Source organism: Lepidochelys olivacea (assembly GCF_965140295.1).
Source record: "Lepidochelys olivacea isolate rLepOli2 genome assembly, chromosome: 1".
Taxonomy (NCBI): Eukaryota; Metazoa; Chordata; order Testudines; family Cheloniidae; genus Lepidochelys; species Lepidochelys olivacea.
In genome coordinates, this window is record NC_140411.1 from 316006634 (window position 1) to 316033089 (window position 26456).

At 41.2% G+C, this 26456-nt stretch overlaps 1 protein-coding gene across 4 annotated transcripts in view; it reads right to left on the reverse strand.

Annotated features, from left to right (window-relative positions):
• Positions 1 to 26456, reverse strand: part of MOV10L1 (Mov10 like RNA helicase 1) — a 97346-nt gene that overhangs the window by 52943 nt on the left and 17947 nt on the right. For 3 of the 4 annotated variants that reach the window (XR_014709111.1, XM_084610389.1, XM_084610387.1), the window contains exons 8-16: positions 26029 to 26221; positions 10355 to 10549; positions 9237 to 9351; positions 5556 to 5733; positions 4692 to 4762; positions 4182 to 4273; positions 3348 to 3406; positions 2510 to 2625; positions 1588 to 1693 (exon numbers count right to left, since the gene is read on the reverse strand). Coding sequence is in view for 3 of the 4 variants with exons in the window: in XM_084610389.1 (XP_084466515.1) it covers positions 1588 to 1693; positions 2510 to 2625; positions 3348 to 3406; positions 4182 to 4273; positions 4692 to 4762; positions 5556 to 5733; positions 9237 to 9351; positions 10355 to 10549; positions 26029 to 26221 (1125 nt within the window). In the remaining variant the exon portion in view is untranslated. The remainder of the gene's footprint in view (positions 1 to 1587; positions 1694 to 2509; positions 2626 to 3347; positions 3407 to 4181; positions 4274 to 4691; positions 4763 to 5555; positions 5734 to 9236; positions 9352 to 10354; positions 10550 to 26028; positions 26222 to 26456) is intronic. The other variant, XM_084610388.1, reaches the window with a different exon arrangement.

The window sequence follows — 26456 nt, forward strand, 5'->3', positions numbered from 1 at the left end:
CAGCACATGTTCATTTTAAGAACACCTTCACCGCAGATTTGACAAACGCAAAGAAGGTACTAATGTAAGATTTCTAAAGATAGCTATAGCACTCGACCCAAGGTTTACGAATCTGAAGTGCCTTCCAAAATCTGAGAGGGCCAAGGTGTGGCGCATGCTTTCAGAAGTCTTAAAAGAACAACACACCGATGTGGAAACTACAGAACCCAAACCACCAAAAAAGAAAATCAACCTTTTGCTGGTGGCATCTGACTCAGATGATGAAAATGACCATGCACTGTCTGCATCGCTTTAGATTGTTATCAAGCAAGACCCGTCATAAGCATGGACGGATGTCCTCTAGAATGGTGGTTGAAGCATGAAGGGACATATGAATCTTTAGCACATCTGGCACAAAAATACCTTGTGATGCCGGCTACAACAGTGCCATGCGAACGCCTGTTCTCACTTTCAGGTGACATTGTGAACAAGAAGCAGGCAGCATTATCTCCTGCAAATGTAAACAAACATGTTTGTCTGAGCAATTGGCTGAACAAGAAGTAGGACTGAGTGGACTCATAGGTTCTAAAGTTTCCATTGTTTTATTTTTGAATGCAGTTATTTTTTGTACATAATTCTACATTTGTAAGTTCAACTTTCACGATAAAGTGATTGCACTACAGTACTTGTATGAGGTGAATTGAAAAATACTGTTTTTTACAGTGCAAATATTGGTAATAAAAATAAATATAAAGTGAGCACTGTGCACTTTGTATTCTGTGCTGTAATTGAAATCAATATATTTGAAAACGTAGAAAACATCCACAAATATTTAATATTAATATTAATACCCAAATATTAATGGTATTCTATTATTGCTTAACAGCATGATTAATCGCTTGCCAGCTCTACTGTTTACCACTACACCAATCTGTGTCATCTGCAAATTTTACCAGTAATGATTTTATATTTTTTTTCCACATTGATAGAGTATTGAGAAAGCTTAGCACTGGGCCAAGAACAGATCCCTGCAGGATCCCACTAGAAATACCCTCTAATGGTTAATTATTCTCATTTGCAATCCTTTGTTAACCAGTTTTTAATTAATTTAATAAGGGCTACATTGATTCTGTATAGTGCTCATTAAGTCAAAGGCCTTAGAGACATCCAAGTATCTCACATGAACAGTTATCTTTATCAACCAACCTTGTAATCTCATCTAAAATGATATCAAGTTTGTTTGATGAGACCTATTTTCAATAAAAACCATACTGATTGGTATTAATTACATTACAATTCTTTAATTCTTTCATGACTGTGTCCCATAACAGCTTTTCTATGATTTTGCCTGGGACAGATGTTAGGCCAAGCAACCTATAGTTGCCTAGGTCATCCTATTGACCCTTTTTAAGTATTAGTCCAACATTAGCTTTTTTCTAGTCCTCTGGAACTTCCTCAATGTACCAAGATCTGGGTGGTTTTTTTGGTTTGTTTAAAAACTACATACATACACACACATACACACACTCCATCTTCCAAACCAGTTTACCAGTCAACTTTCAAATCCAAAACATCAGTACAAGATGGAAAGAAAGCATTAAAACATACTCAGTTTACTTGTCTGTGTAGCAACAGTCACCATTCGAGGCATGGCCACTATGTTTCTCTCCTTTGGCACCATGCATTTTGTTTGCTCATTTTGCATTTTCTTTTTCTGAAAAGATCATTACAGAAAACACACACACAAATAATCAAACGTAAGCATGCTATAATTATTCTCTCTTTGTAATGCTTTTAAGACTGTTAGAAATGTTTAGCACTTCCTCCCATTTAACTGCATATCAACAGAAAAAGCTGTCGGGAAGGACAAAGAGGAAAGGAAAAACCCAGACAAATATCCTCACATCCTGGCCCCTTTTATTTGAGCAAAAGAAAAAAAGTTACTCATGACATCTTAAAGCACTGTTGCTAATTGCACACATATTCTGCAGATCTGGATGAGTTTTCAAAAGTTACCATTGGTTTATCTGTTTTTCTTTCCTATAAGAACTGCCAATATGTGCTTTTTTGTCTATTTTTAAGGAAATATTCACCTCTTTTATGATGTGTTTAATCAGGAGTCGTATCAAGGCTGGATCAATCGCATCAGGAAGCATAATTATGCCTCACAATAAGAATTCTCATTGGCTCCTATAGTCAGTATGATTTGCAGCCCAGTATCTTTCTTCTTCTTTTTTTTTTTAAAAGGAGCTTACAAAAACCAGTCTAAAGCAAATCTGACAACCCAGACTCATAGTTTCATAAGCAGTTTCCCTTTCAGAAACCAAAATCATGGATCACAGGTTGATCCACTCAAAGCACTGAACTGTGAAACAAGATCGTTGCCACCAGAAGGAAGACATCATAAATACACCAGATATAACAATGCATTCACTATTGTGCTGGTCCTGTCAAAGACTATATCTGCAGTAGCAAACTGTTGGCATTTAAGTGTAAAAGATTATAAGAAATACATTTATAGTAGATTTACCTTATCTTTCTTCTTGGTATACTGTTCACGATCAGCAGCAACAGTACGACATCCCATATTATTCCAAGTCTTGACAACTTGTGGGGATTGTAAAACCAGAGTATTTGGAAATAACACTTTGGGTTTAAGGAAGGGAAAAAGAATTTTTTTTTTGAAAATGCATTTTACATGGCTCTATCAATATAGATACATTAAGATACTTACTGTTAGGGTTTAATTATAACTGAATCATCAGCTTCTTTCCTTGCACTTTGAATTAGCTATGTCCAATTTATGAAAATTTGATGTAAAAACCCTAGGTATGGTGAGGGAGGAATTGGAAGGTAAAACTGAAATCCATGTTTACATTTCTGTAGTCTGTAGAGCTGATCAGAAATGTGCAACTCTTTTCAATACAAAGGCCATTATATTTAGCCAACTCTAACAGAGGAGGATTACGTAAAAAGTTAAAAGGGAATTCTGCATCTTCCCTATATTCCTCCTGCATTTTTCCCAATTTACCCAAGCTGGGAAGTCCTGCAGAACTCTTTCACATTGTGCAAAACAACATAGTGGCACCAGTAGTTAGAAATTGATTAGATATGTTAGTTCTAATTGGAGTCAAACTGCTTTCCTCATGTAGAAACACCACAGAGAGAAAATCAGTTTTCATAGTGGTTGCTCTGTGACAAAGAATTGCTCCTCTCTCAACAAAGATATGGGGTACTTTAGATGAATGAATAGAAGCCCCAGTGAAACATTGCATTTTGAAATCTGACCAAAAGAGTACAGTACATTAACTTCACATCAGTATTTTCTGAAGGGGAGGAAAAATGCCCTCACGCTATTGGAAGGTTACCTTTTTCACCCAGATAGATGCCTTGTTCGACTGCAAACTGGCATCGCCTGCTGGTAGTCCTGTCAACAGAATAGTAATAGTATAGATTAAACTAAAAACTAAAAAGTTTTCATAGAATACAGCAATACTCACTTCCTCTTTGAATCAATGCTATATATCAAAGACTTAAATGAAATATTAAGCCTCTATAACCATGTATTTCTTCCCTCAATTCCTGTTTTCATGTGGTATTTAGCTGAAGGATTACTTTGTCAAGTTTCTTTTATAGGCATATTTCACCAAACTTTAAAATAGATAGATTGATAAAATATGAAAAGTGTTTCTCATTAAAAGGACAAAATAAGTTACCTGGGATTTCAGAGATAAGCAGGATAGGAAGATATTTTTCCTTAAACAAAAAACCCAACTCGTTTTATTAAGGAAGATGAAGTGATGAATTTTTATGGAAAATAATGCTTTCTAAGCAAGTTTTGATGTTGGCAGCATACTAAAAATAATATAGTGAGGTCAATGTCAGCCATTCTTGTCCTGCTCTGATGCCACAAAGTTATTTCAATTACAGAGTCCAATTTTCCATTGCCTGGCTCCTAGAGTAGTCATTTACATGTAAAAGAATGTGTGTAAAAATGTAAATCACTCCCTTTCTGATTTGATAGCATTTTGCAGAGATATTAATGAGTACAGAAGATGCCAGGCAGTGGACCATCCAGTTCTTAGATTTTGTTTGTCCTTTCCTTTCATGTGAACTTTTCAGAATTAAGCAAATAGTCATGTAATAAGACTAACATAATAAAGGACAGTGAAATACAGCTTTTTAAAAGTCTACAAAAATACCTATTGAATGCAAATTCTACATCCATGGGTTCAGAGTTGTAAGCCTGTTCAAACTCTGGGTTAAGTCTCAGCGTAACGTCTTCATCGTGAATCTGTTTTAAAGAGAGGGGGGAAAAAAAAAAAAAAAAAAAGACAGTTTATTAGTCCTGTAGGATTTGACGGCACTCAGCACTCATTAGGATCAGATCCCTTATGTTTGAAAAATCTCCTGGAACATTTGCTCATACTAGTTAAAAACAAAAAATGGATAACATCTACCATATAATTTCATATTTCTATATAAGAGTTTTACAGAGTTTGCTTTTAATGGGTGAAATTTGTGGTGTTGAGAAGAAGCAAAAGCTTCTGTCTTCAAAGAACATAGTATGAAATAAAGTAGAATCAATAATTTGGGGGAGAGTAACTGAAATGAATCCAGTTTCACAAAAGCTAAACAATTACTCCTTTAACTCTCAGTTTCCCCTTAGTTTTGTGGGCTACTGTTTTTAGCAGAAAAGCTAACTCACTCACCTCAGTAACATAGGCAATGTACTCTATTATATGCTCAGAGTAGTCTTGACTTTTTAATATCACTTTGTCACCTAGTTTTAAAAAAAGTTAAATACAATGTTTAGTATAAAAATACTGTTACCAGATATTGGAAAATTCTCACTGAAATACTAGCCACTGGTGTGGGTGTGCGTGTGTGTGTGGGGGAAATACAGTGAAACTTAATGAGTTTCAAGGGTCCTGCAAACTCACCAACAAAGGGACATCACTGAAGATGATGCATCTGTGCACACCTCAGCTCAATTTAGTCTTATGTTCTTAAAATTGGAATATCTAGTTTTGTGTGTGTGTGTGTGTGTGTTTGTGTGTGTAAGTAATACTTCTAAGACACCTACTGTGGTATGCGACTAACACGGTTTCAGCACTATTTATTGGAAACAACATCCCACACAATGCAACAGATTTCAAAAATTCTGACCTAAAAAAGTTAACTCCTTTAACCTGGTTTTACATTTAGCCTCTCACATGTTCTCTAATTTAGTATAATACTAAACAGTACAGTATATTTTCTATGTAAAACCCAATCAATTACTGTACATCAGAATCCTGACTATACCAGGACAAGCCATGAAAGCACACAGAAACACATACACTGCCTCTTCAAAGCATAACATCTCCAGAAATCAAACATTCTGAGGCACTGTAATAAAATATATTGGCATAATGTTCTATTTATCTAGGTGCCAGGGTTAATACCTGTCTCTTCAAATGTTTTTAACAGAAAACATAGAAAAGATAAAATGCATCAATTTCTATTGTGTAGATTGAGAATATTGATCATCTTGCTATTCAGCTTTAACAATTTTATTAAGTGTAAATCATCACCTGCATATAAGGAAGGTCTTCCCTCTGCCAACCCTGGCACTTCCAGCACCAAGAAGTTTCCATTCTTTTTCAAAATGATTCCACTCATGCTAAATTCTTTGATCTCCATTTCAGCATGGATCTCCTCAAGCCACAGCAGGGTAGAAAGGTTTGCTTTATAGTTAGACAGATTCAGTCGCTGAAAATTAAAAAAAAGTAAGTTATGTGTATTGCAATAGTGTCTAGGATGCCACAACAAAAATCTGAGTCCCTTGTGTTAGACGCCATACAAAATACATATGAAGACACAGTCCCTGCCCCAAAAGGTGTACAACCTAACTAGACAACAACAGACAAAGGTATGGGAGAACAGAGGCACAGAATGACATGACTTGCCGAACGTCACAGAGAAGTTAGGGCAGAGCTGGAAACATAACTCAAGTCTCCCAGTTCAGTGCCTTATCCACTAATGAAAGGTAGCAAGTGACAATGGGAATTTTGGAAGAACATCAGCCTTAATTTACCATTTTCATGTACGTGAACACGGATTTTCAGAAGAACCTAAGCTGGTTAGGCACCCAAATCCCATTGAAGTTCAAGAATTCCCTTTGGTTCCTTTGAAAAATCTAAGCCACTGTACTTCTACACTTTTTGCATTATAATCTAAGAGATGTCTCTAAAAATCATCTTAAAGGGTAAATACAGAAGTATCCTGATTTTAGCTGTATTTTATTTAGATCACACTACTAATTTTGTAACGAAGACTAGTAGTTCCAAAAATATCTAAGATTTAGTATTTGACCTTTAAGTAAGCATAAAGTTCTCAGAGACCCTTTTTTCTAAAACCAAATACCAACTCCTGCACCCTAAAATAACATACTGAACTTCTAGGAGAAAATAAGAGAGAATGAACTATTGGAAGAGTCAGAAGGTCTTAATTAAATAATTTTAATAAGAGTTAAAAAAATGTTTTTGTATTTAACTGTTTGTATTTAACTCCTTTCTTTCAAAAGAAGAAAGCAAAATCCAGTACTGGTACTAAAAAGTAGACAAAGGAATTGTAATTCTTGGTATCAGGAAAGCTAGTGGTTCACAGGAAATGGATAAGGTAAAAAATGTTACTGATTTATGCAGTTCAAAAGACGCTTTTAAAAACATAGCAACGACAAATAGCATTCAGGCTACCCTAGTTCCTTGTAACTTCTGAGGGGAAAAGAGCGTGGGACTTATTTTAGACCACTTATTTTTCAACTGGCCAACATTACTCATGTTTACGCTGCCAAGGCAGGCATGCCCTTGCACAGCTGGAAGAACACTGGCTGAAAGAATCCCCCTGTCAAACATTACTCCAAGAGAGAACACTTATGACACTTAACAACAGAGGATGTGGAGAGAGCAGCCCAGGATAGATAGAAACGGTAGAATCTTGTTTGAGCCCTAAACTATTTTGGACAGTGAAGGAAGGATTCAAATTCAGATTACCCTGCGATTCTCACCTTTTTCCCAAATCACAAATAAAACAGAAATGCAGAAGTAGCAGCATTAGCAGATTAACAAATGCCGTCACTGCATTCTGTGCCACATGTTTAGCAGCAGATTTAGCTTATCACAGGGGTTCTCAAACTGTGGGTTGAGACCCCCAAAGTGGGTGGTGATCCTGCTTTAATGGAGTCGCCAGGACCGGCATTAGACTTGCTGGGGCTCAGGGCCGAAGCAAAAGCCCAAGCGCTACCACTTGGGCCAAAACCAAACTCTGAGAGCTTCATCCTTGGGTGGTGGGGCTCAGGCTTTGGCTTCGGCCCTGGAAGACGAAGATCAGGTTACAGGCCCCCACCCAGGACAGCTTTGGTCCCCACTCCTGGGGTCATGCAGTAATATTTGTTGTCAGAAGGGGGTCGCGGTGCAATGAAGTTTGAGAACCCCTGGCTTACCACAAGGCTAAAATACAGAGATCATTCTTGGCTTGTGAAAGATTGGCATGCATCAGAGCATACAGGTCATTTGGAGTTTCTTGGAAGCAGTCTCATGGCCCTGGTGTCTTATTGCAATGCCTCAGTTGTACCCTTCAGAAGCCACTTGTCAACTCAGACAACAGGTTTTTTTTGTTAAATCACAATCGGGATTTCAGAGTCCTAGGTGAGAGCTGAAGCAGTTATGCTTAGACCATAAAAAGGTAGCTGGGTGATTCTGAAGGAGACACAAGGGCATGCTAACCAGAAGCCAGGACTTTGAGCTCTGTAGACGAAGAGCTACCATGTTTATGGCTGTTTGGAGTTTATAAAAATTACCAATATGCACAAATGGAATGTGACCAGAGAGTTTGCTGGTTTACGTTATGTTGGTTGAACAGCAGTCCTCTCTCTGGTTTCTGGATTATTTTAAAGGATTCCCCCACCCCTCCCAAAAAACCCATAACCCATAACCCCTCAAATCTTCTGTGAACTCTTTCTCCAACCATTTAGACTCAGACCTTGACACAGGGAATTTTGGGGAAGAGCTGGGACACTGATGAGTTGTGAAACACTGCATTATCCAGAAAGCAGTATAGTAATAAACTCTCTAGAGCTGCTCCAGCCTACTTCACAAACCCTGTCCTTCTCCTCCTACCTATTCCTGTTAATCCTGTGCCTACTTCCTCTCTGTTCTTCCCCACAACCATACACTGCTAGTTCAAGAAACATGTTCTTTTGCAGCTCTGGCATCTGAGATGGCCTTTTCCATATGGCACTCTAATATACTCCCCATCCATTTTCAAATTCTCACTTGCCTAGGCCTTCTAATTTCTTCTCTGGTTCAGGGCCTGCAATACTCTGACTCCCACTAAAGTCAAGAGAGCATCTACCAGGATCAGACTCTTACTTTGTAACTAGGTTTTGTAGACCTACATGATAACCATTATTAAGGCTACATTTTAGTCACAGGTATTTTTAGTAAAAGTCATGAACAGGTAACCGGCAGTAAACAAAAATTCATGGCCTGTGACCTGTCCATGACTTTTACTATATACCCCTAACTAAAAATTGGGCGGGGTGGGTGGGGGGCGCGCGCCACGGGGGCTTTTGCACGGAGGTAGTGCAGGGGCACCATGGGTACTGGGGGGTGGTGGCCCAAGACCCCCACGAGTGCTGGGGGGGGGGAGAGGGAGAGAAACAGCGGCCCGGGACCCCTGCTGGGACTGTAGAGAGAGGGTTGGAAGGGCTGGCAGGCTCCCTACCTGGCTTCGTGTGTCCCTGCAGCTCCTAGGGGGAGGGGTCACAAGGGGCTCTCTGCGCGCTGCTCCCAGCACAAGCGCCAGCTCCATAGCTCCCATTGACCGGGAACAGCAGCTAATGGGAGCTGCAGGGGTGGGAGCTGCAGAGCCCCCTGGCCCTTCTGGCTAGGAGCTGCAGGGACATGCCCCACCCCAAGGTTAGTGTTTCCCCGCACCTCAACCACCTGCCCATAGCCCTGACCTCCCTCCCACACACCTAAACTGCTGTTGCGGGCAGCCCCTGAGCCAGCACTGGCCACTGCAGAAGGTACAGTGGTCATAGAAAGTCATGGAATTGTGACTTCCATGACAGACATGCAGCCTTAACCTATATATATATATATATAAACAAAGAAAGCAACTACACAGGAGTATTTTTGTATGTGTTCAGGTTAGCATTCAAAAAGATGCAAAGAGATATTTTACACTTGCATATATGTGCGCACTCATACCTCTGCAAGTAGAGGTTGAAAAGTCAGTATGTCCGATTTTTGCTCCACACATTTTCTTAATCTATCCGGTATGGGATAGTGTGGTAGGAAACTTGGAAGACATCTTCTACAACTTCTAAAATAAGAATTCAAAGTTACTTCAAGTCAGTATTTTTAGGTTGCACAAAGTAGTTCTTACAAACTGAACTGAGCTGGTTAGTGTGGATTTCTTTACTAAAGAGTAAGAACAAAACTCAAGATTCTGTAGTTACTAAAGTAAGCATAAGTTTAAAAAAAAAAGATTCACATGAAGGACCACAAGTTAGCAAACACCATCCTCAAGGCTACAAAGACAGCAATACCAAAGCGTAAGTACAGTAAATGAAACTTTTTCCAGTTTAGGTTCAAATAAAAACAAGGAACAGAAGTTTGCTACATTGAGGTGAGGAAGAGAATGTTGTTATAGAAGCATGTTTTACTTTCAAATGTTATGACCCCAACTTTTTCCTCCCTACCGAAGGTGTCATGGTGAACAATTTAATGTTAGTTACAGTTTTAGAGTATCTGTTAAAATGTATTTTGTCTGTTGTGAAAATTTACTTATCTAAGGACCGCTTCCAGTTTTTCATTCAAGAAATTTCTAGTTTGTATTGCCAAGACCCAGTTACATCAAATGACTTGACCAATGTCTCACATATCAGTAATTCAGTCAAGGGATTTCCTGGGTTTGTGTCTTGCTGTCTAAAACACCATGAGATTGCACCACTCCTACCAGTGGGTGCACTCTGGCAACACCTTTAGTTTTAATTAGCCTCTAGCTCATTCTTAAGTGTATAACATGCAGCAGGAGGACAGTTTGTGAATCATAAGAAAAACATCTGTAAAGAAAGTTCAAATAGTTTGCTGAACAGGGAAAAACTATTTCAGTCAACGGAGCTCTGAAGAAAAACCCCTGTTTTTATTTCTTTTTCCAGTTTACTGAATGAATAGTAGCTACAAACAGGAGATAAGCTAGTTCAGTACGATAAACTGCCCTGAAACTAAAGTTATACATTTACTTCAATTAGCATTATATAAAGGCATGCCTTTCCATATCCTTCATATTTGACACAGCTGAATGTGGATTTATTTGCTAGTACCTTTTGCGTTCTGTTACAGCCACTGTAGTCTTCATGTGCTGTAACTCCGGAATAACTTTATGCTTTCTTAGGGAGAATGGTTCAGTGGCTGCTATTAGAGATTCCTCTTCATTTATTACAGTTACTTCAATGTAGCGTCCAATAATAAAATCAGAAAAACAAAGCAACAGAAGTTCTTTGCAGCGGCCAAGGTTTCTTTAAGTAAACAAGCAAAAATAAGTTAGGTTCTTCAAAACCACAGATTTTACTTATCAGTTCAGCAATCACAATATTGTTGAAAGAGACTGATTAGGTTTTGAGGGACCTCCCTAAAAATCAAGTAATGGCGGATATAGAAGAATTCGTCACATTCACAAAATTTTGAAGAGTTTTAGTTGAGTCCAGCTAACATTCCCTAAAAGTAAAGTTTAAAAAAAAAAATCTAAGCACTAAAAAAGTCCAAATATTAACAAGCCTGACCTTGAAAAAAAGTTTAAAGGGGAACTGTGCTTTAGAACAGAAGTACCAGTCTGAAAATTTTGTACCTACTATAATCACAAGTACACCCTTGTGATTACTAAAACTGAATGGAGTTAGCCAAAAGTATATCCTGTGCACAGTCACTCCACTGCTGAAAGGCCCTCATCCAGGATGCATCTCATTACACAGCAGCAAAAACTCTGCTCTTCTGGAGGTCTATGTTCCTCTGCATGGACCTCCAGGAGCTGACAGAGCTAGTGAGGAAGAGGGAAGTCCCAGCCTGACCCCTCAAAGACAAGCATTTCCTGTCAGCAGAGGAAGTGGCAACAAGGGGAGTGCAAATTCCTGCAAAGGAGAGTTTGAGGAGCTTATGCTCCAGACTATCAGAGCTCTTATCCCACACAACCTATCCTTTAATTTCTTTCCAGGTTCTGTCCCAGCACCAAATTTTCTCCTCACCTCTTCAACACATATAACTTAGTTCTGATCCTCTACCCCCAATCCCCCCAGCTGTCTGACTCTTAACTAGCCCTCCCACTGAAATTTACAACAAACATTAAGTCCCAGATCAACAAAGGTGTGTAGGCTCCTTACTTTCACTGAAATTAGGAGCCTAAATACCTTTGAGGACCTGGGCTTACGTGCCTATAAAGGTGCTCAGCCTTATACAAAACAACTACCCAGTGATTTCCAAGCCCCCCACTTATCCCACACCTGTTGCCTCCCTAAAGCTTCAGCATCCTCTTACCGTTCTCTCATGAAGATATGTACAGAGTTATCCAATCCACATATAGTAGGGTCCCAATCTGTATTTCTCCTTCAGAGGTGGGTTTCACAAACAGATCCTACCCTAAAAGAAGGTTTTTCTCCAATTTCTATAAGGGCTACTCTATCTAAAACAGCTCTCATAAAAACTGGAAATTTAAGTTGCTGCACCATTGTTTTAGTGACAGTGTAGCAATGGAGATGGAAAAACAGGATAAAATTGTACTATGTTTTAAATTAGAATCACACAAGTATGATGCACATTTATAACACTGTTTCACAAAAATAAAATATTTTGCATGGCATGTGGCTCCGTTATTAAACTGAAGAGTTTTCTTTAAATCAGCTAACGTCATAGATATTTAGGTCAGAAGGGACCATTATGATCATCTAGTCTGACCTCCTGCACAATTTCATCCACCACTCCTGCAAAAAACCTCACACCTATAGCTGTGCTATTGAAGTCCTCCAATTGTAGTTTAAAGACTTCAAGGAGCAGAGAATCCTCCAGCAAGTGACCCGTGCCCTATGCTACAGAGGAAGGTGAAAAACCTCCAGGGCCTCTTCCAATCTGCCCTGGAGGAAAATTCCTTCCCGACCCCAAATATGGCGATCAGCTAAACCCTGAGCATATGGGCAAGATTCACAAGCCAGATACCCAGGAAAGAATTTTCTGTAGTAACTCAGATCCCATCCCATCACAGGCCATTGGGCCTATTTACCATGAATATTTAATTACCAAAACCATGTTATCCCATCATACCATCTCCTCCATAAACTTATCGAGTTTAATCTTAAAACCAGATAGATATTTTGCCCCCACTGCTTCCCTTGGAAGGCTATTCCAAAACTTCACTCCTCTGATGGTTAGAAACCATCGTCTAATTTCTAGTCTAAATTTCCTGGTGGCCAGTTTATATCCATTTGTTCTTGTGTCCACATTGGTACTGAGCTTAAATAATTCCTCTTCCTCTCTGGTATTTATCCCTCTGATATATTTAGAGAGAGCAATCATATCTCCCCTCAACCTTCTTTTAGTTAGGCTAAACAAGCCAAGCTCCTTGAGTCTCCTTTCATAAAGACAAGTTTTCCATTCCTCGGATCATCCTACTAGCCCTTCTCTGTATCTGTTTGAGTTTGAATTCATCCTTCTTAAACATGGGAGACCAGAACTGCACACAGTATTCCAGGTGAGGCTCACCAGTGCCTTGTATAACGGTACTAAAACCTCCTTTTCTCTACTGGAAATACCTCTCCTGATGCATCCCAAGACCGCATTAGCTTTTTTCACAGCCATATTACATTGGTGGCTCACAGTCATCCTATGATCAACCAATACTCCAAGGTCCTTCTCCTCCTCCGTTACTTCTAATTGATGCGTCCCTAGCTTATAACTAAAATTCTTGTTATTAATCCCTAAATGCATGACCTTACACTTCTCACTATTAAATTTCATACTATTACTATTACTCCAATTTACAAGGTCATCCAGATCCTCCTGTAGGATATCCCTGTCCTTCTCTAAATTGGCTATACCTCCCAGCTTTGTATCATCCGCAAACTTTATTAGCACACTCCCACTTTTTGTGCTGAGGTCAGTAATAAAAAGATTAAATAAGATTGGTCCCAAAACCGATCCTTGAGGAACTCCACTGGTAACCTCTCTCCAGCTTGACAGTTCACCTTTCAGTAGGACCCGTTGTAGTCTCCCCTTTAACCAATTCCTTATCCACCTTTCAATTTTCATATTGATCCCCATCTTACCCAATTTAACTAATAATTCCCCATGTGGCACAGTATCAAATGCCTTACTGAAATCTAGGTAAATTAGATCCACTGTGTTTCCTTTGTCTAAAAAATCTGTTACTTTCTGAAAGAAGGAGATCAGGTTGGTTTGGCATGATCTACCTTTTGTAAAACCATGTTGTATTTTGTCCCATTTACCATTGACTTCAATGTCCTTAACTACCTTCTCCTTCAAAATTTTTTCCAAGACCTTGCAAACTACAGATGTCAAACTAACAGGCCTATAATTACCCAGATCACTTTTTTCCCTTTCTTAAAAATAGGAACTATGTTAGCAATTCTCCAATCATACAGTACAACCCCTGAGTTTACAGATTCATTAAAAATTCTTGCTAATGGGCTTGCAATTTCAGGTGCCAATTCCTTTAATATTCTTGGATGAAGATTATCTGGGCCCCCCGATTTAGTCCCATTAAGCTGTTTGAGTTTCACTTCTACCTCAAATATGGTCATGTCTACCTCCATATCCTCATTCCCATTTGTCATGCTACTATTATCCCTAAGATCCTCTTTAGTCTTATTAAAGACTGAGGCAAAGTATCTGTTTAGATATTGGGCCATGTCTAGATTATCCTTGACCTCCACTCCATCCTCAGTGTTTAGCAGTCCCACTTCTTCTTTCTTTGTTTTCTTATTTATATGGCTATAGAACCTTTTACTATTGGTTTTAATTCGCTTTGCAAGGTCCAACTCTACTTGACTTTTAGCCTGTCTCACTTTAACCCTACATGTTCTGACCGCAATAAGGTAGCTTTCCTTGCTGATCCCTCCCTTCTTCCACTCCCTGTATGCTTTCTGCTTTTTCTTAATCACCTCTCTGAGATGCTTGCTCTTCCAGCTTGGTCTACAACTCCTGCCTATGAATTTTTTCCCCTTTCTTGGGATGCAGGCTTCCGATAGCTTCTGCAGCTTTGATTTAAAATAATCCCAGGCCTCCTCTACCTTTAGATCCATAAATTCCTCAGTCCAATCCACTTCCCTAACTGATTTCCTTAATTTTTGAAAGTCAGCCCTTTTGAAATCAAAAACCCTAGTTGCAGATTTTTGTTAATCCTTCCTGTGAAGCAGAATCTGTGTGCTCTACACAGTTATATTACAGAAATCTAATATGTAGGCAAACAAAAAAAGTTAAGTTTCCAGAACAGCTCAGTTTTGAGTATCCCATGACAGAGTATTTATAAAGCTCAGGATCTTAAAAACTATCCATAAAAATATACACTCTGGGTATTTTTTGCTCAAAGACAGACCATGTCTTACTAGTGTTATTAAAACATGGACTCACTCATTCTGCTTTGTCAATTTACTTCTTTACCCTTAAAAAAAACCTGAAAAAACTGTTACTCATCTTTCCCTAACTGTTGTTCTTTGAGATGCATTGCTCATGTCCATTCCCATGTAGGTGTGTGCAAGCCACGTGCACAGTCACAGAAAGATTTTTCCCTCAGTAGTATCTGTTGGGTCAGCCCCAGTGTGCCCTAGAGTCGCACCCTCATGGCGCTATATAGGGGCCTGCCACCCCACCACCCCTTCAGTTCCTTCTTGCAGGCAACTCTGACAAAGGAGTAGGAGGGTAGGCTTGGGAATGACATGACATCTCAAAGAACAATAGTTATGGAAAGATTAGTAATTTTTTTCTTTGTTGTGGGCTTGCTCATGTCCATTCCCATGCAGGTGATTCCCAAGCAGATAGACGAAGTGGGTTCAGAGTTCAACAACAAGCAGACTGTAGCACTGCTTTGCCAAATCCAGCATCACCTCTGGCCTGCTGCGTGATAGCATAATGGGTTGCAAAGGTGTGGACTGAAGACCATGTGGCTGCTCTACAGATATCGTGGATGGGAACCTGTGCCACGAATGCTAGTGAAGATGCTTGCGCCCTTGTCAAGCAGGCTGCCAGTGCCAGAGAAGGGACCTTTGCCAAGTCATAGCACATGTGAATACACGAGGTAATCCACGAAGAAATTCTTTAGGCTGAGACTGGGAGGCCCTTCATCCTATCAGCCACTGCTACAAAGAGCTGAGTAGTCCTCCTAAACGATCTGACCCTATCTAGGTAAAAACCAGCATCCACCTGATGTCTAGCGCATGGCACCTCTGCTCCTGGCTATTGGCAGGTAGCTTCAGGAAGAACACAAGGAGGAAAACCTCCTGGTTATTGTGGAACTGCAATACCATCTGTCAAGGCTGAATCCCCACTCTGTCACTCCAAGTGCAGAAAGTGGGGGCCTGGAAGGATTTTAAAAATTAACACCTGCCACTCCAGGCTTATATTAAGCTCCCAAGGCTACAGCTTTTCTCTGCCCTTGGTTTGGTAAATGCTGCCACCGCCCAAATGCAACCCCAAACCCTTGGACCTAGGAAGAAACACTTGGGAATTCCTCCCTGTGGGGTACCCTTAAGCTCTTCCCCCCTCCCCCAGGGAAAAGCTGAAAAAGAAAACAAAGGAAATTAGCTGTTGCCACCAGCTAATCAAACAGCATATGCACAAAGCTCTTAGGACACCAAAAATCCAATCCCGTAATTAAAAAAGGTAAAATTTATTAAAAACAAAAAAAGAAAAAAAATATATCTGGAACTTAGGCTTTTGCTAGATTTTAAAAGAGCAATTCCAAAAATCAAGTACTCAAAATAGCTTTCTTTGGGGGTTCAGCTTAAAGGTTACAAGCAAACAAAAGCATCCGGGGTTAGCACAGAAGAGTCCACAAGCCAACAAGAAATAACCCTAATTGCGTCTTTTTAGACATTCACTAATTTTCTTACATATCTGCGGCTTCAGATGAGTAGGTTCAAGGTATGAATTGATCATCTATAATCATACCTGGCTTAAAGCTGCTTACAGCATTGCTGCTGGGAGACCACCACACAAAGGGAAAGTTTCTTTCCCAATTTTAAAAAGTTCTACCTTCCCATTGGCTCTTTTGGTCAGGTGCCCACTCCTTTTCTTTTACCTGTGGGATTGTTAACCATTTACAGATAAAGCAAGCAGAGAACAGACCAAGAGGGATTTTACAGCTAACTGGCTGGCTGGGTGTCCATCAAAGGGAGCTACTCCCCCTCACTTCATGGATCACACGCCTCCCAAATCACAGAGAGTGCTGGCCAGTCTGATTCAGGTTGGGTCCACACCAGCTTGGATTTCTTCCTGGAGGTTTAGGAAAGAGTTAATAAGATACATACACCTCTAATTTTACTATACATGAAGAACTAAACAGTACTTTTTACATTTTAAGGACTACAATGACTTAGAATGCAGGGACATTTTTACCTGGCTGATTCTGGGAAACCTTCCCAGGAGAGTGAATCAGCCACTTTGTGAGAGGCTCCTGAAATGTGCTGTATTTCAAAATCAAAGTTTTGGAGAGCTACATTCCACCGAAAAAATTTCCTGTTAGTCTCTTTGACTGTGTGAAGCCACTTCAGTACAGCACGGTCAGCCTGCAGGTAGAACTGCCATCCCCAAATATATGGGCGTAGCTTCTCCAGAGCATACACAATAGCGTAACATTCTTTTTCTGAGACTGACTAGCGGCTTTCCCTCTCAGAAAGTTTTTTGCTGAGAAACACGACACGATGGAATTGTTGATCTGGTCCTTCCTTCATTAAAACTACTCCCACACCATGCTTGGACGCATCTGTGGTTACAACGAACGGTTGGTTGAAGTCCGGGACCCTCAGTACAGGGTCAGACGTAAGGGCCACCTTAAGCTGGTTAAAGGCTTTCTGACACTTCTCAGTCCACTGAACTGCATTTGGCTGTTTTTTCTTGGTCAGGTCTGTCAGTGGGCTGGCAATTTGGCTGTAGTTTGGTACAAATCGTCAGTAATATCCGGCCAAGCCCAAGAAGGATTGGACCTGCTTTTTGACTGAGGGACAGGCCAATTATGGATAGCATTTACCTTAGCCTGAAGGGGGTTGATAGTACCTTGACCCACCCCGTGTCCAAGGTACATTACCCTGTTTAGGCCTATTTGACACTTTTTGGCCTTAACAGTTAGTCCTGCCTCCCTTATGCGCTGGAAGACAGTTTGGAGGTTTTCCAGGGGGTTCTGCCGATGAATCTGAGAATACAGCCACATCGTCAAGGTAGGCAACTGCAAATTCCCCAAATCCAGCCAGGTTGTTATCTACCAATCTCTGGAAGGTGGCGGGTGCCTAAGCAAAAGCTTAAGTTCCAGATGTATTTTTTTCCTTTTTGTTTTTAAATAAAATGTACCTTTTTTAAGAACAGGATTGGATTTTTGGTGCCCTAAGAGGTCTGTGCTTGTTTGATTAGCTGGCTGCACAGCTAATTTCCTTTGTTTTCTTTCTCAGCTCCTCCCTGGGGGTGGTGATGAAAGAGCTTGAGGGTATCCCACAGGGAGGAATTCCCAAGTGTTTCTTCCTGGATCCAAGGATTTTTTTTTTGTCGTCATTTGGGTGGTGGCAGCATTTACCAAGCCAAGGTCAGAGAAGAGCTGTAACCCAGGTAAAGCAAGCAGAGAACAGACCAAGCTGAACTTTGTCCTTGATGAAAACTGCGTAGGGTGGCTCTGAAGTGAGGGCCCTGATTTATGAGACCCTCTTGCCCACTCTGATGGCTATGAGGAAAGCCACTTTCCATAAGTAGAGCAAAGAGCATGCCACCAAAGGCTCAAATGGTGCCCCCGTCAGTCTTGAGGAGGGCCAAGTTAAGATCCCAAGGTGGGACTGTCTATTTTACCTGTGGGTAGAGTCTGTCCAGTCCTTTAAGGAAACGGCTATAGAACACGATAGCAAAGATGGACCTGCCACTCAACCTGGGTGGAAGGCCAAGATAGCTGCCAGGTGCACCCTAATCGAAGACACAGACAATCCTGGATGGTATAGATGTAACCAATAGTCGGTATTGTAGTTCAAGTGGGCAAGATCCCCTTCTGTCCAGCCCAGATAGAGAACCTTTTCCATTTCACCAGACAGGTGGCCCTGGTGGATGGTTTTCTGCTCCCTAACAGGATCTCCTGAACCGGCTCCAAGCATGCTAACTCCAAAGGGTTCAGCCATGGAGCTTCCAAACTGTCGGGTGGAAGGATCTGAGACCCGGATGAAGGAGATGTCCGTGATCCTGGGAGATCATGTCTGGAAACAGTGGTAGGTGATCAGTTCTTTGACTGTTAGAGGTGGTGATGGTGGTGGTGGGGCTCAACCCTCCAAAGTCACCAAATCTGACCTCCTTGACTGAGGACCCTGAGCCTGATGAAATGCCCAAGGAGTCCAGAAGGGCCCCTGCACCGGCACCTGCCACTGTACTGGCCAGCCCATGAGTGCGAGTCCCCGGCTCATCTCGTTATTCCGGTACCATTGGTGCAATCGGTGCCAGCTCTTTCTTGAGACATAGGACTCAGGTTCCGAGTCAGATTCTGAGGATTCACTCCTTGGACACCACGGGGGTGCGATGCCGGTTGGGGATACTGCATCATCACCGGCTTCCCTTTTGACGGTACCTGCTTCGGTGTCGCAATTACTTTCGCCTCTGGTACTGGCTCACATCTAGGTGGTGACGGTGGCTCCGGGAGGGACATCAGATCCCATGCCGCCCAGAATGCCTCCAGTGTGGACGGGAGTGCCATTCCCATGTTCCTATGGCTCTCCCTGGGGGGGAGAGTCCAATAGCACCAGACTTGATGGTTTCCTTGCAGGGGCAGGAGTCAATGGTCAGCAGCAGCGGTTGTTGAGCCCAAGTGATCTTGCCTGCCGAAGTCTTTATGGCGGGTAGGCTTCAGGATAGGGAAGTGCCCCTATCAGTTTTCCGCTGCTTCTTGCACAGGACCAGAGAGTGGGAGTGGTGCCCATGCACTCTCCTGTACCGACCTCCTCTACACTGGCGAAATGTGGCAGTGCCTGGAGTCGTGCCATGCCAACAAGGAATCTTGCCTCAGTGCTGGGAAGGCCGGTGTTGGATCATATTAAAGAAGTTCTGTATTAAAATCACAAATGAGTTTGATTCCCCAGAGTTTAAATTCCAGGGTATTACTAATTAAGAGGTTTCTTGGTTTTTGGTGCTGTTTCTCTCCCTCTATGTGTGAAACTTGCAAGCTGCTAACTGTGTTAGTACATTCTAAGACAGAGTCTGTTCTCAAAGCAATTCACAAGAGAGAGAGACTCAAAGCAATACTCTAACAACAGAAACAGCACCCAGATACTCCCCACCCTTTTGTTGTATTAACAATTGTCATTAAAATAGAGATAGAGGATGTATGTGGATGGATGCTTGGTGTGGATAATAACTGAATGATCAGGGAGGTGCCAGCCTAAGAATCCAGTGTCCATCGGCTGAAGAAGGCGTCAAGTGGAAATAACCAGAGGACCCCACCCGGAGGGCAGACTGGAATCCACCCAACAGCCTCAAGAATGGGAGAACCAAAGAACAAGATAACATCTTGGAGCCGTCAGGAATGTGCTATCTGCTGATTGATTCAGCAACAGCATGATGAAGCAATTCCCATAGACTGGCATAGGAAGAAATTCCTATAAAAATAGACTCTAAAAAGTGAGAACTTTGGGGTCTGATTCTGCAAACCAACTTCCAGGAGCATCAGATGAGCATCTGACAAGGCCCTGCTCCCTCCTCATGTCCAGGCCACCTGGCCAGTGACTTGGCATGAGCAACTCTAAGGCTGGTAACTATGATAACAACCTTGCAGAACCTGTGTGTGTGTGTGTGTGTGTGTATGTTTGTATGAATGAATGAATGTGAGAATAAATTTGAGATTGAATGGAATGTTATAACTATAACTAACTGCTTACTATGATCCTTTCTGTATTCACAATAAATGTGGTATTTTGCCTTTTTCCCTTTAATAAGATCCTGCTGGTTTTTATTTTATTGGTACAACATTTTGGTGGAGAATTGCGAAAGGGGGAATATTGGTAAAAAACCTCAGTTATTGTAAATATTGGTGTGCACACCGCCAGCTCTAGTGAGCTAGGCATTTCTATTAGGTTAACCAGACCTGCTGGCCTCTGAGAAGGTAGCAGGGGACCTGCTGGCCTCCGAGAAGGTAGCAGGAAAAACAGATTAAACCAGACCTGCTGGCCTCCGAGAAGGTAGCAGGGGACCTGCTGGCCTCCGAGAAGGTAGTAGGGAAAACAGATTAAACCAGACCTGCTGGCCTCCGAGAAGGTAGCAGGGGACCTGCTGGCCTCCGAGAAGGTAGCAGGAAAAACAGATTAAACCAGACCTGCTGGCCTCCGAGAAGGTAGCAGGGGACCTGCTGGCCTCCGAGAAGGTAGTAGGGAAAACAGATTAAACCAGACCTGCTGGCCTCCGAGAAGGTAGCAGGGGACCTGCTGGCCTCCGAGAAGGTAGCAGGAAAAACAGATTAAACCAGACCTGCTGGCCTCCGAGAAGGTAGCAGGGGACCTGCTGGCCTCCGAGAAGGTAGTAGGGAAAACAGATTAAACTAGACCTGCTGGCCTCCGAGAAGGTAGCAGGGGACCTGCTGGCCTCCGAGAAGGTAGCAGGGAAAACAGATTAAACTAGACCTGCTGGCCTCCGAGAAGGTAGCAGGGAGAAACAGGTTAACCAGACCTGCTGGCCTCCGAGAAGGTAGCAGGGAGAAATAGGTTAACTGGACCTGCTGGCCTCTGGGAAGGTAGCAGGGGACCTGCTGGCCTCCGGGAAGGTAGCAGGGGAAAAACGCATAGATTAAGCTATGATTTCAGAATCTAGGCTGTGTCACTTGCTAAGTAATACCAGCAGTGACAAAGAGATTGAAATATCCATGTTAAGATGTTTAAAAGAAAACAGGGTAAGCCAGTACTAGAGGGAGGAATGGAGTCAGAAGGAACTCCAACCTCACCTTTTGTTAAAGAAATTACACCTTTTAAACAAATCCTTCAAAAATTTGGGCACAGTCCTTGGACTAAACAAGGCCTAGCTGATGTCTGCACTATTTCGGACCTAGAGGATAGATTGGCTCAGTATATCCTCATATACAAACCTTCTAGTGCTGCCAAAAGAGATGCAGCAGCAATTTGGTTGTTGTGGGAGGCATGTAAGGATTCTTCCCTCCGCTTGTCTTCATGTAAAGAGGAAAAGGCACAAATGGAAAAGGGAGCAGACAATTGGAAGGTGCTGGCTACAAATATCCAAAGCCAGCTGAAAATAGTGAAAGAGGCACTCCAGGAATACAAAAAGAGTGAAAAAGTTAACTCTGCAGAGGCTGGAGGGAGGCAGGTAAAGGGGGAGAAGGTCCTATGTACGGCACCCCCAGGCATAATTACAAAGAGAAAAGAGAGTAAAAAAAAAAAAAAAAAAAAGTTAACTCTGCAGAGGCTGGAGGGAATTAAGCAGTTAAACTTTGTATTTCACCCAAACAACTTTTAACCGAAAATGTTAAAAAGGAAAAGTGTTAGAGCATTCTTGGTTTCTTTGCAGCCATTCTGAAAGAAAAATGGGCCCTTTTCCAAAGGAATGTCTGTAAATTAGCCAGGCAAAAATAAACTATCTGATTAAAATCATTTGACTGGACAATTTAGTCAAATTTGCTAAAAGAACATAAGAGGGTTCTATTGGAACTTAACTGCCTCAAATGTATAAAGGGAATGTAAGATGTAAAAAACAGAGCAGTGTGGAAGGGATGTTAAGGAAAAGAAAATGTGTATGTATCTGTCTGTGTGTGTGTAAATATGTAAAGTTCTAAGGACCAGTTAGTTTTGTTTTTGTTTTAAATAATGCCACTAAAAATCCATTTGACTCTTTAATTCAAAGTTGCAAAACTGACAGACCTTTTTGCTAGACACAGGTAATTAGTGTTGTTTGGCTTTGGGATTTGGCATTTAACCCTTAAAAGGTAACTCAATGCTTTACAAAATTTAAAATGTTTTTAAGTTGTGGCTGCAGCAGGGCAGTAAAATCAGGAGAATATAAAAAAAAATTTTTGGATTCTTTTTGTTTGTTTGTTGTTTGTTTGTTTTTGTAACAAAATAGCAGATGAGAGTTGTAGTAAAAAAAAAATTAAAAAAAGACAGTGCCTCTCTGAAGCAACAGCAGGGGTGAGGTGCACAAAACAAAAAGGAGCAATGTTAGAAACACTGAGTCTTAAAATGGCTCTGAGTAATCAGACTGTCACTTTGATAAAGGTACATGAAAACTCTGTAAGCAAAAAAAGAAATAGTGACACCTTATGTAAAAATGGATCTGGATAATGTTATAGAAGTTAAACTATGGAAGGAATGTGCATTTGCCCCAGAACATGTGCAGGGTATATTGTAGAAGGGGCAAAAGAAATGCAAACATACCATGCTACTTAATTAAAATGCTATTAGGGCTCCAAAGGGAGCCACAATAGGTTGGGTTTTCTTTTTCAGATTGCTGTGTGTTTTGGAAGCAGAAGTTAAAAGTAATCAAAACTCTGGTGAAAGTTGATTGTGTCCCTTTTAAGATAGAGTCTCTGAGCTGCTGATGGCTTTAAATCCAAAAGCAGGAAGTTTCTGTGAAAATGCAAATGACCTAAATGATAAAGGAAGGAAAGAACTAGCAGCACAAAGGAGCTGCAGATAAAGGACATACCTGGTCAGCAAACAAATTGTCTAAATAAAAGGCATGGGATAATAATGATAATAAGTATCCCTGTAACAAAAAAATCCTTTAAGGTCGTATGGTAATGATGCTTCTCAGTTATTACCTGTAAATAAAACTTAAAGCTTAACACAGCAGGAAAAACATTATAAACTTGGTCTGCTGTATAAGAAGGAAAACTCAGGGATTTAATGACTAAACAGTGGGATAATTTCCCCATAACCCTTAAAAGATAAAAGCCTTTGAAACCTGGCCTGCCTATAGAACAAAAACAGGAAAATATGGGGGCAATTTCTCTGTTTTGCCTGCAATCAGCAAGGGTATTTGTAAAAGAAATATTTTAAGCAATAATCTGCCACCCCAAAAGGGGTAGAAACATGTTCTTTTTGTCTTTCAGAAAATCAGGAAAAGCTGCCAGCTGAAAAGCAACCCAATACCATGAATCTACTGTCACAATAGAAATTGTGTTCTGTGTTCTATGTTTTGTCTTGTGTTTTGTGTTGTTGCTAGCACTGTTGTGTGTTTAAAAAAAAAATACTGAAGACCTGCAGGAACTTAAAAATAAATTAAGCTTTCTGTCCCAGCTACAGGACAGCCTGATACAAAAACAAGTACATGCCAATGTAGACTTGGTCCAAATTGGTCTGGGTAACCTAAAAGGCCAATGGAATCTTTAGTAATGGCTTAATACTACCACATGGCTTATCCATAAGAAAAAAAAAATATTAGAAATAGGAAACTACACAGCCATAGCTATGGGATGCACTGAAATGCAGATACTTGCACTAGCTACTTTGGAACACAAAATGTTCTGGGTCATATTGGGAAATATTAAGGGTTTGATGCATTTGTTAAAAAAGAGATCATTGTTTGACACTTATCAATATGAATGGATGCAATATGTTTCCACTATTGTAAACCAGACTTATTAATGGGAGAAATTGTTGTCAAAATTGCACACCAACAGTCCCTGGAGGCAAAGGTATTGAAGGTTAACCCACTCCCCATATTACACATGGGATCCTTTTGGCTACCCTGGACCTTGAGCCAGTGGGCTGGGGAGGGAGGGAAGCTACTGGACACTAGAGGTTGTACCGAATGGACTCCTCAAAAGTGGGTGTGCCTCACCTTGCCTGTTGCCCCAGAACCTTGTAGTAAAGATACATCACCAGGATCATGTATGTGGCATGAATTGGAATCACAAACTCAAATTGCCTCACAGTACTTTCTCTTGAATAGGCTACATAGAAAGTGACACTGACGATTATAAATCTTAGTGTCAAAAGGGGGATTATGTTGGATCATATTAAAGAAGTTCTGTATTAAAATCACAAATGAGTTTGATTCCCCAGAGTTTAAATTCCAGGGTATTACTAATTAAGAGGTTTCTTGGTTTTTGGTGCTGTTTCTCTCCCTCTATGTGTGAAACTTGCAAGCTGCTAACTGTGTTAGTACATTCTAAGACAGAGTCTGTTCTCAAAGCAATTCACAAGAGAGAGAGACTCAAAGCAATACTCTAACAACAGAAACAGCACCCAGATACTCCCCACCCTTTTGTTGTATTAACAATTGTCATTAAAATAGAGATAGAGGATGTATGTGGATGGATGCTTGGTGTGGATAATAACTGAATGATCAGGGAGGTGCCAGCCTAAGAATCCAGTGTCCATCGGCTGAAGAAGGCGTCAAGTGGAAATAACCAGAGGACCCCACCCGGAGGGCAGACTGGAATCCACCCAACAGCCTCAAGAATGGGAGAACCAAAGAACAAGATAACATCTTGGAGCCGTCAGGAATGTGCTATCTGCTGATTGATTCAGCAACAGCATGATGAAGCAATTCCCATAGACTGGCATAGGAAGAAATTCCTATAAAAATAGACTCTAAAAAGTGAGAACTTTGGGGTCTGATTCTGCAAACCAACTTCCAGGAGCATCAGATGAGCATCTGACAAGGCCCTGCTCCCTCCTCATGTCCAGGCCACCTGGCCAGTGACTTGGCATGAGCAACTCTAAGGCTGGTAACTATGATAACAACCTTGCAGAACCTGTGTGTGTGTGTGTGTGTGTATGTTTGTATGAATGAATGAATGTGAGAATAAATTTGAGATTGAATGGAATGTTATAACTATAACTAACTGCTTACTATGATCCTTTCTGTATTCACAATAAATGTGGTATTTTGCCTTTTTCCCTTTAATAAGATCCTGCTGGTTTTTATTTTATTGGTACAACACCGGGCTGCAGTGCCTGTCCCCCATGGAAGCCGGTGTGCACCTTCTGGAGTCAGAGGTGCTTGGTGCCAAGTTGGGGTGACCTGGCTCCAAGAAGAACAAAGAGCCATCTCCATTAAGAGGAATTTAGCCTCTGCTCCCTTTCCTTGAGTCTGGGGCTTAAAACCTCTACAGATCCTGCACTGATCACGCAGGTGAGATTCACCCAAAGACCTGAGACAACTAGAGTAGGGGTCACTGAGAGGCATAGGTTTATGGCAAGCTCACACAGCTTACACCCCGGAAACCAAGGCATGCCCCAATGCCTGGGTGGGAAAGAACTTTGTTAAGCGGGATCCTTCACTACACTAACTGTAACACTAACTACTAAACTTTTCTATAACTGTTTACAGGAAAAAGTACAAGCACAAGAAAAGTCCACTGGGGAGTACCTGCAGAGCAAAAATGAGCAGTTCCAAAAACCATTACAGGCGGAAAGAAGGAACCAAGGGGGGGGGGGGGAACGTGTCGGCAGGCCCTTATATACAGCACCATGAGGATGCGACTCCAGGGGGTTCTTGAGCCGACCCAACATATACCACTGAGGGAAAAAATCTTCCGGTGACTGTGCACGTGGTGTGCACACACCTACATGGGAATGGATATGAGCAAGCACTTGAAGAAGAACTAGATGTTTAAAATGCAGACTGACCTAAAAGCATTATGTTGCTGCCTTGTAAATTCAAAAAGTATTGGACCAATTCTGCCTTCACATATACACATGCACTTCCCACTGCAGTCAACTGGAGCTGTGCCTGCAAATCTGAGGGTAATATCTCATCCTTAAGCTTTCTTGGGCATAGCAGCTGAAAAAAAACCAAAAAACACACATACACTGCGGTACATATGATCACAATGGAAGTCTTTCCCTCAGGTGGTATGAAGATTTCCCCACTAGCTTCCGCCTCAACTATTGGCTGTTCTTCCACACTTTGTCCATTTTCTCCACTGCACAGATTTTCATCTTCTCTGCTACCAAGATCTTTATTCTCTCTTGCTAAATTTGGATCCTTAGGATTAATTCCTTCTGTAGTAAACAGACAGATAACAGTAAGCTTTAATTACTATATGATAGAGGTTTATAAAATCATGAATGGTGTGGAGAAAGTGGAGGTGTTATTTACCCCTTCACATAAACACACGAACCAGAAACCTCCCAATGAAATGGTTTTAAACTTGCTGCCTAACAAAAGGAAATGCTTTTTCCACACAATGCACAGTTAACCCGTTGAACTTGTTGCCAGGGGAAGTTGCTGAAGTGA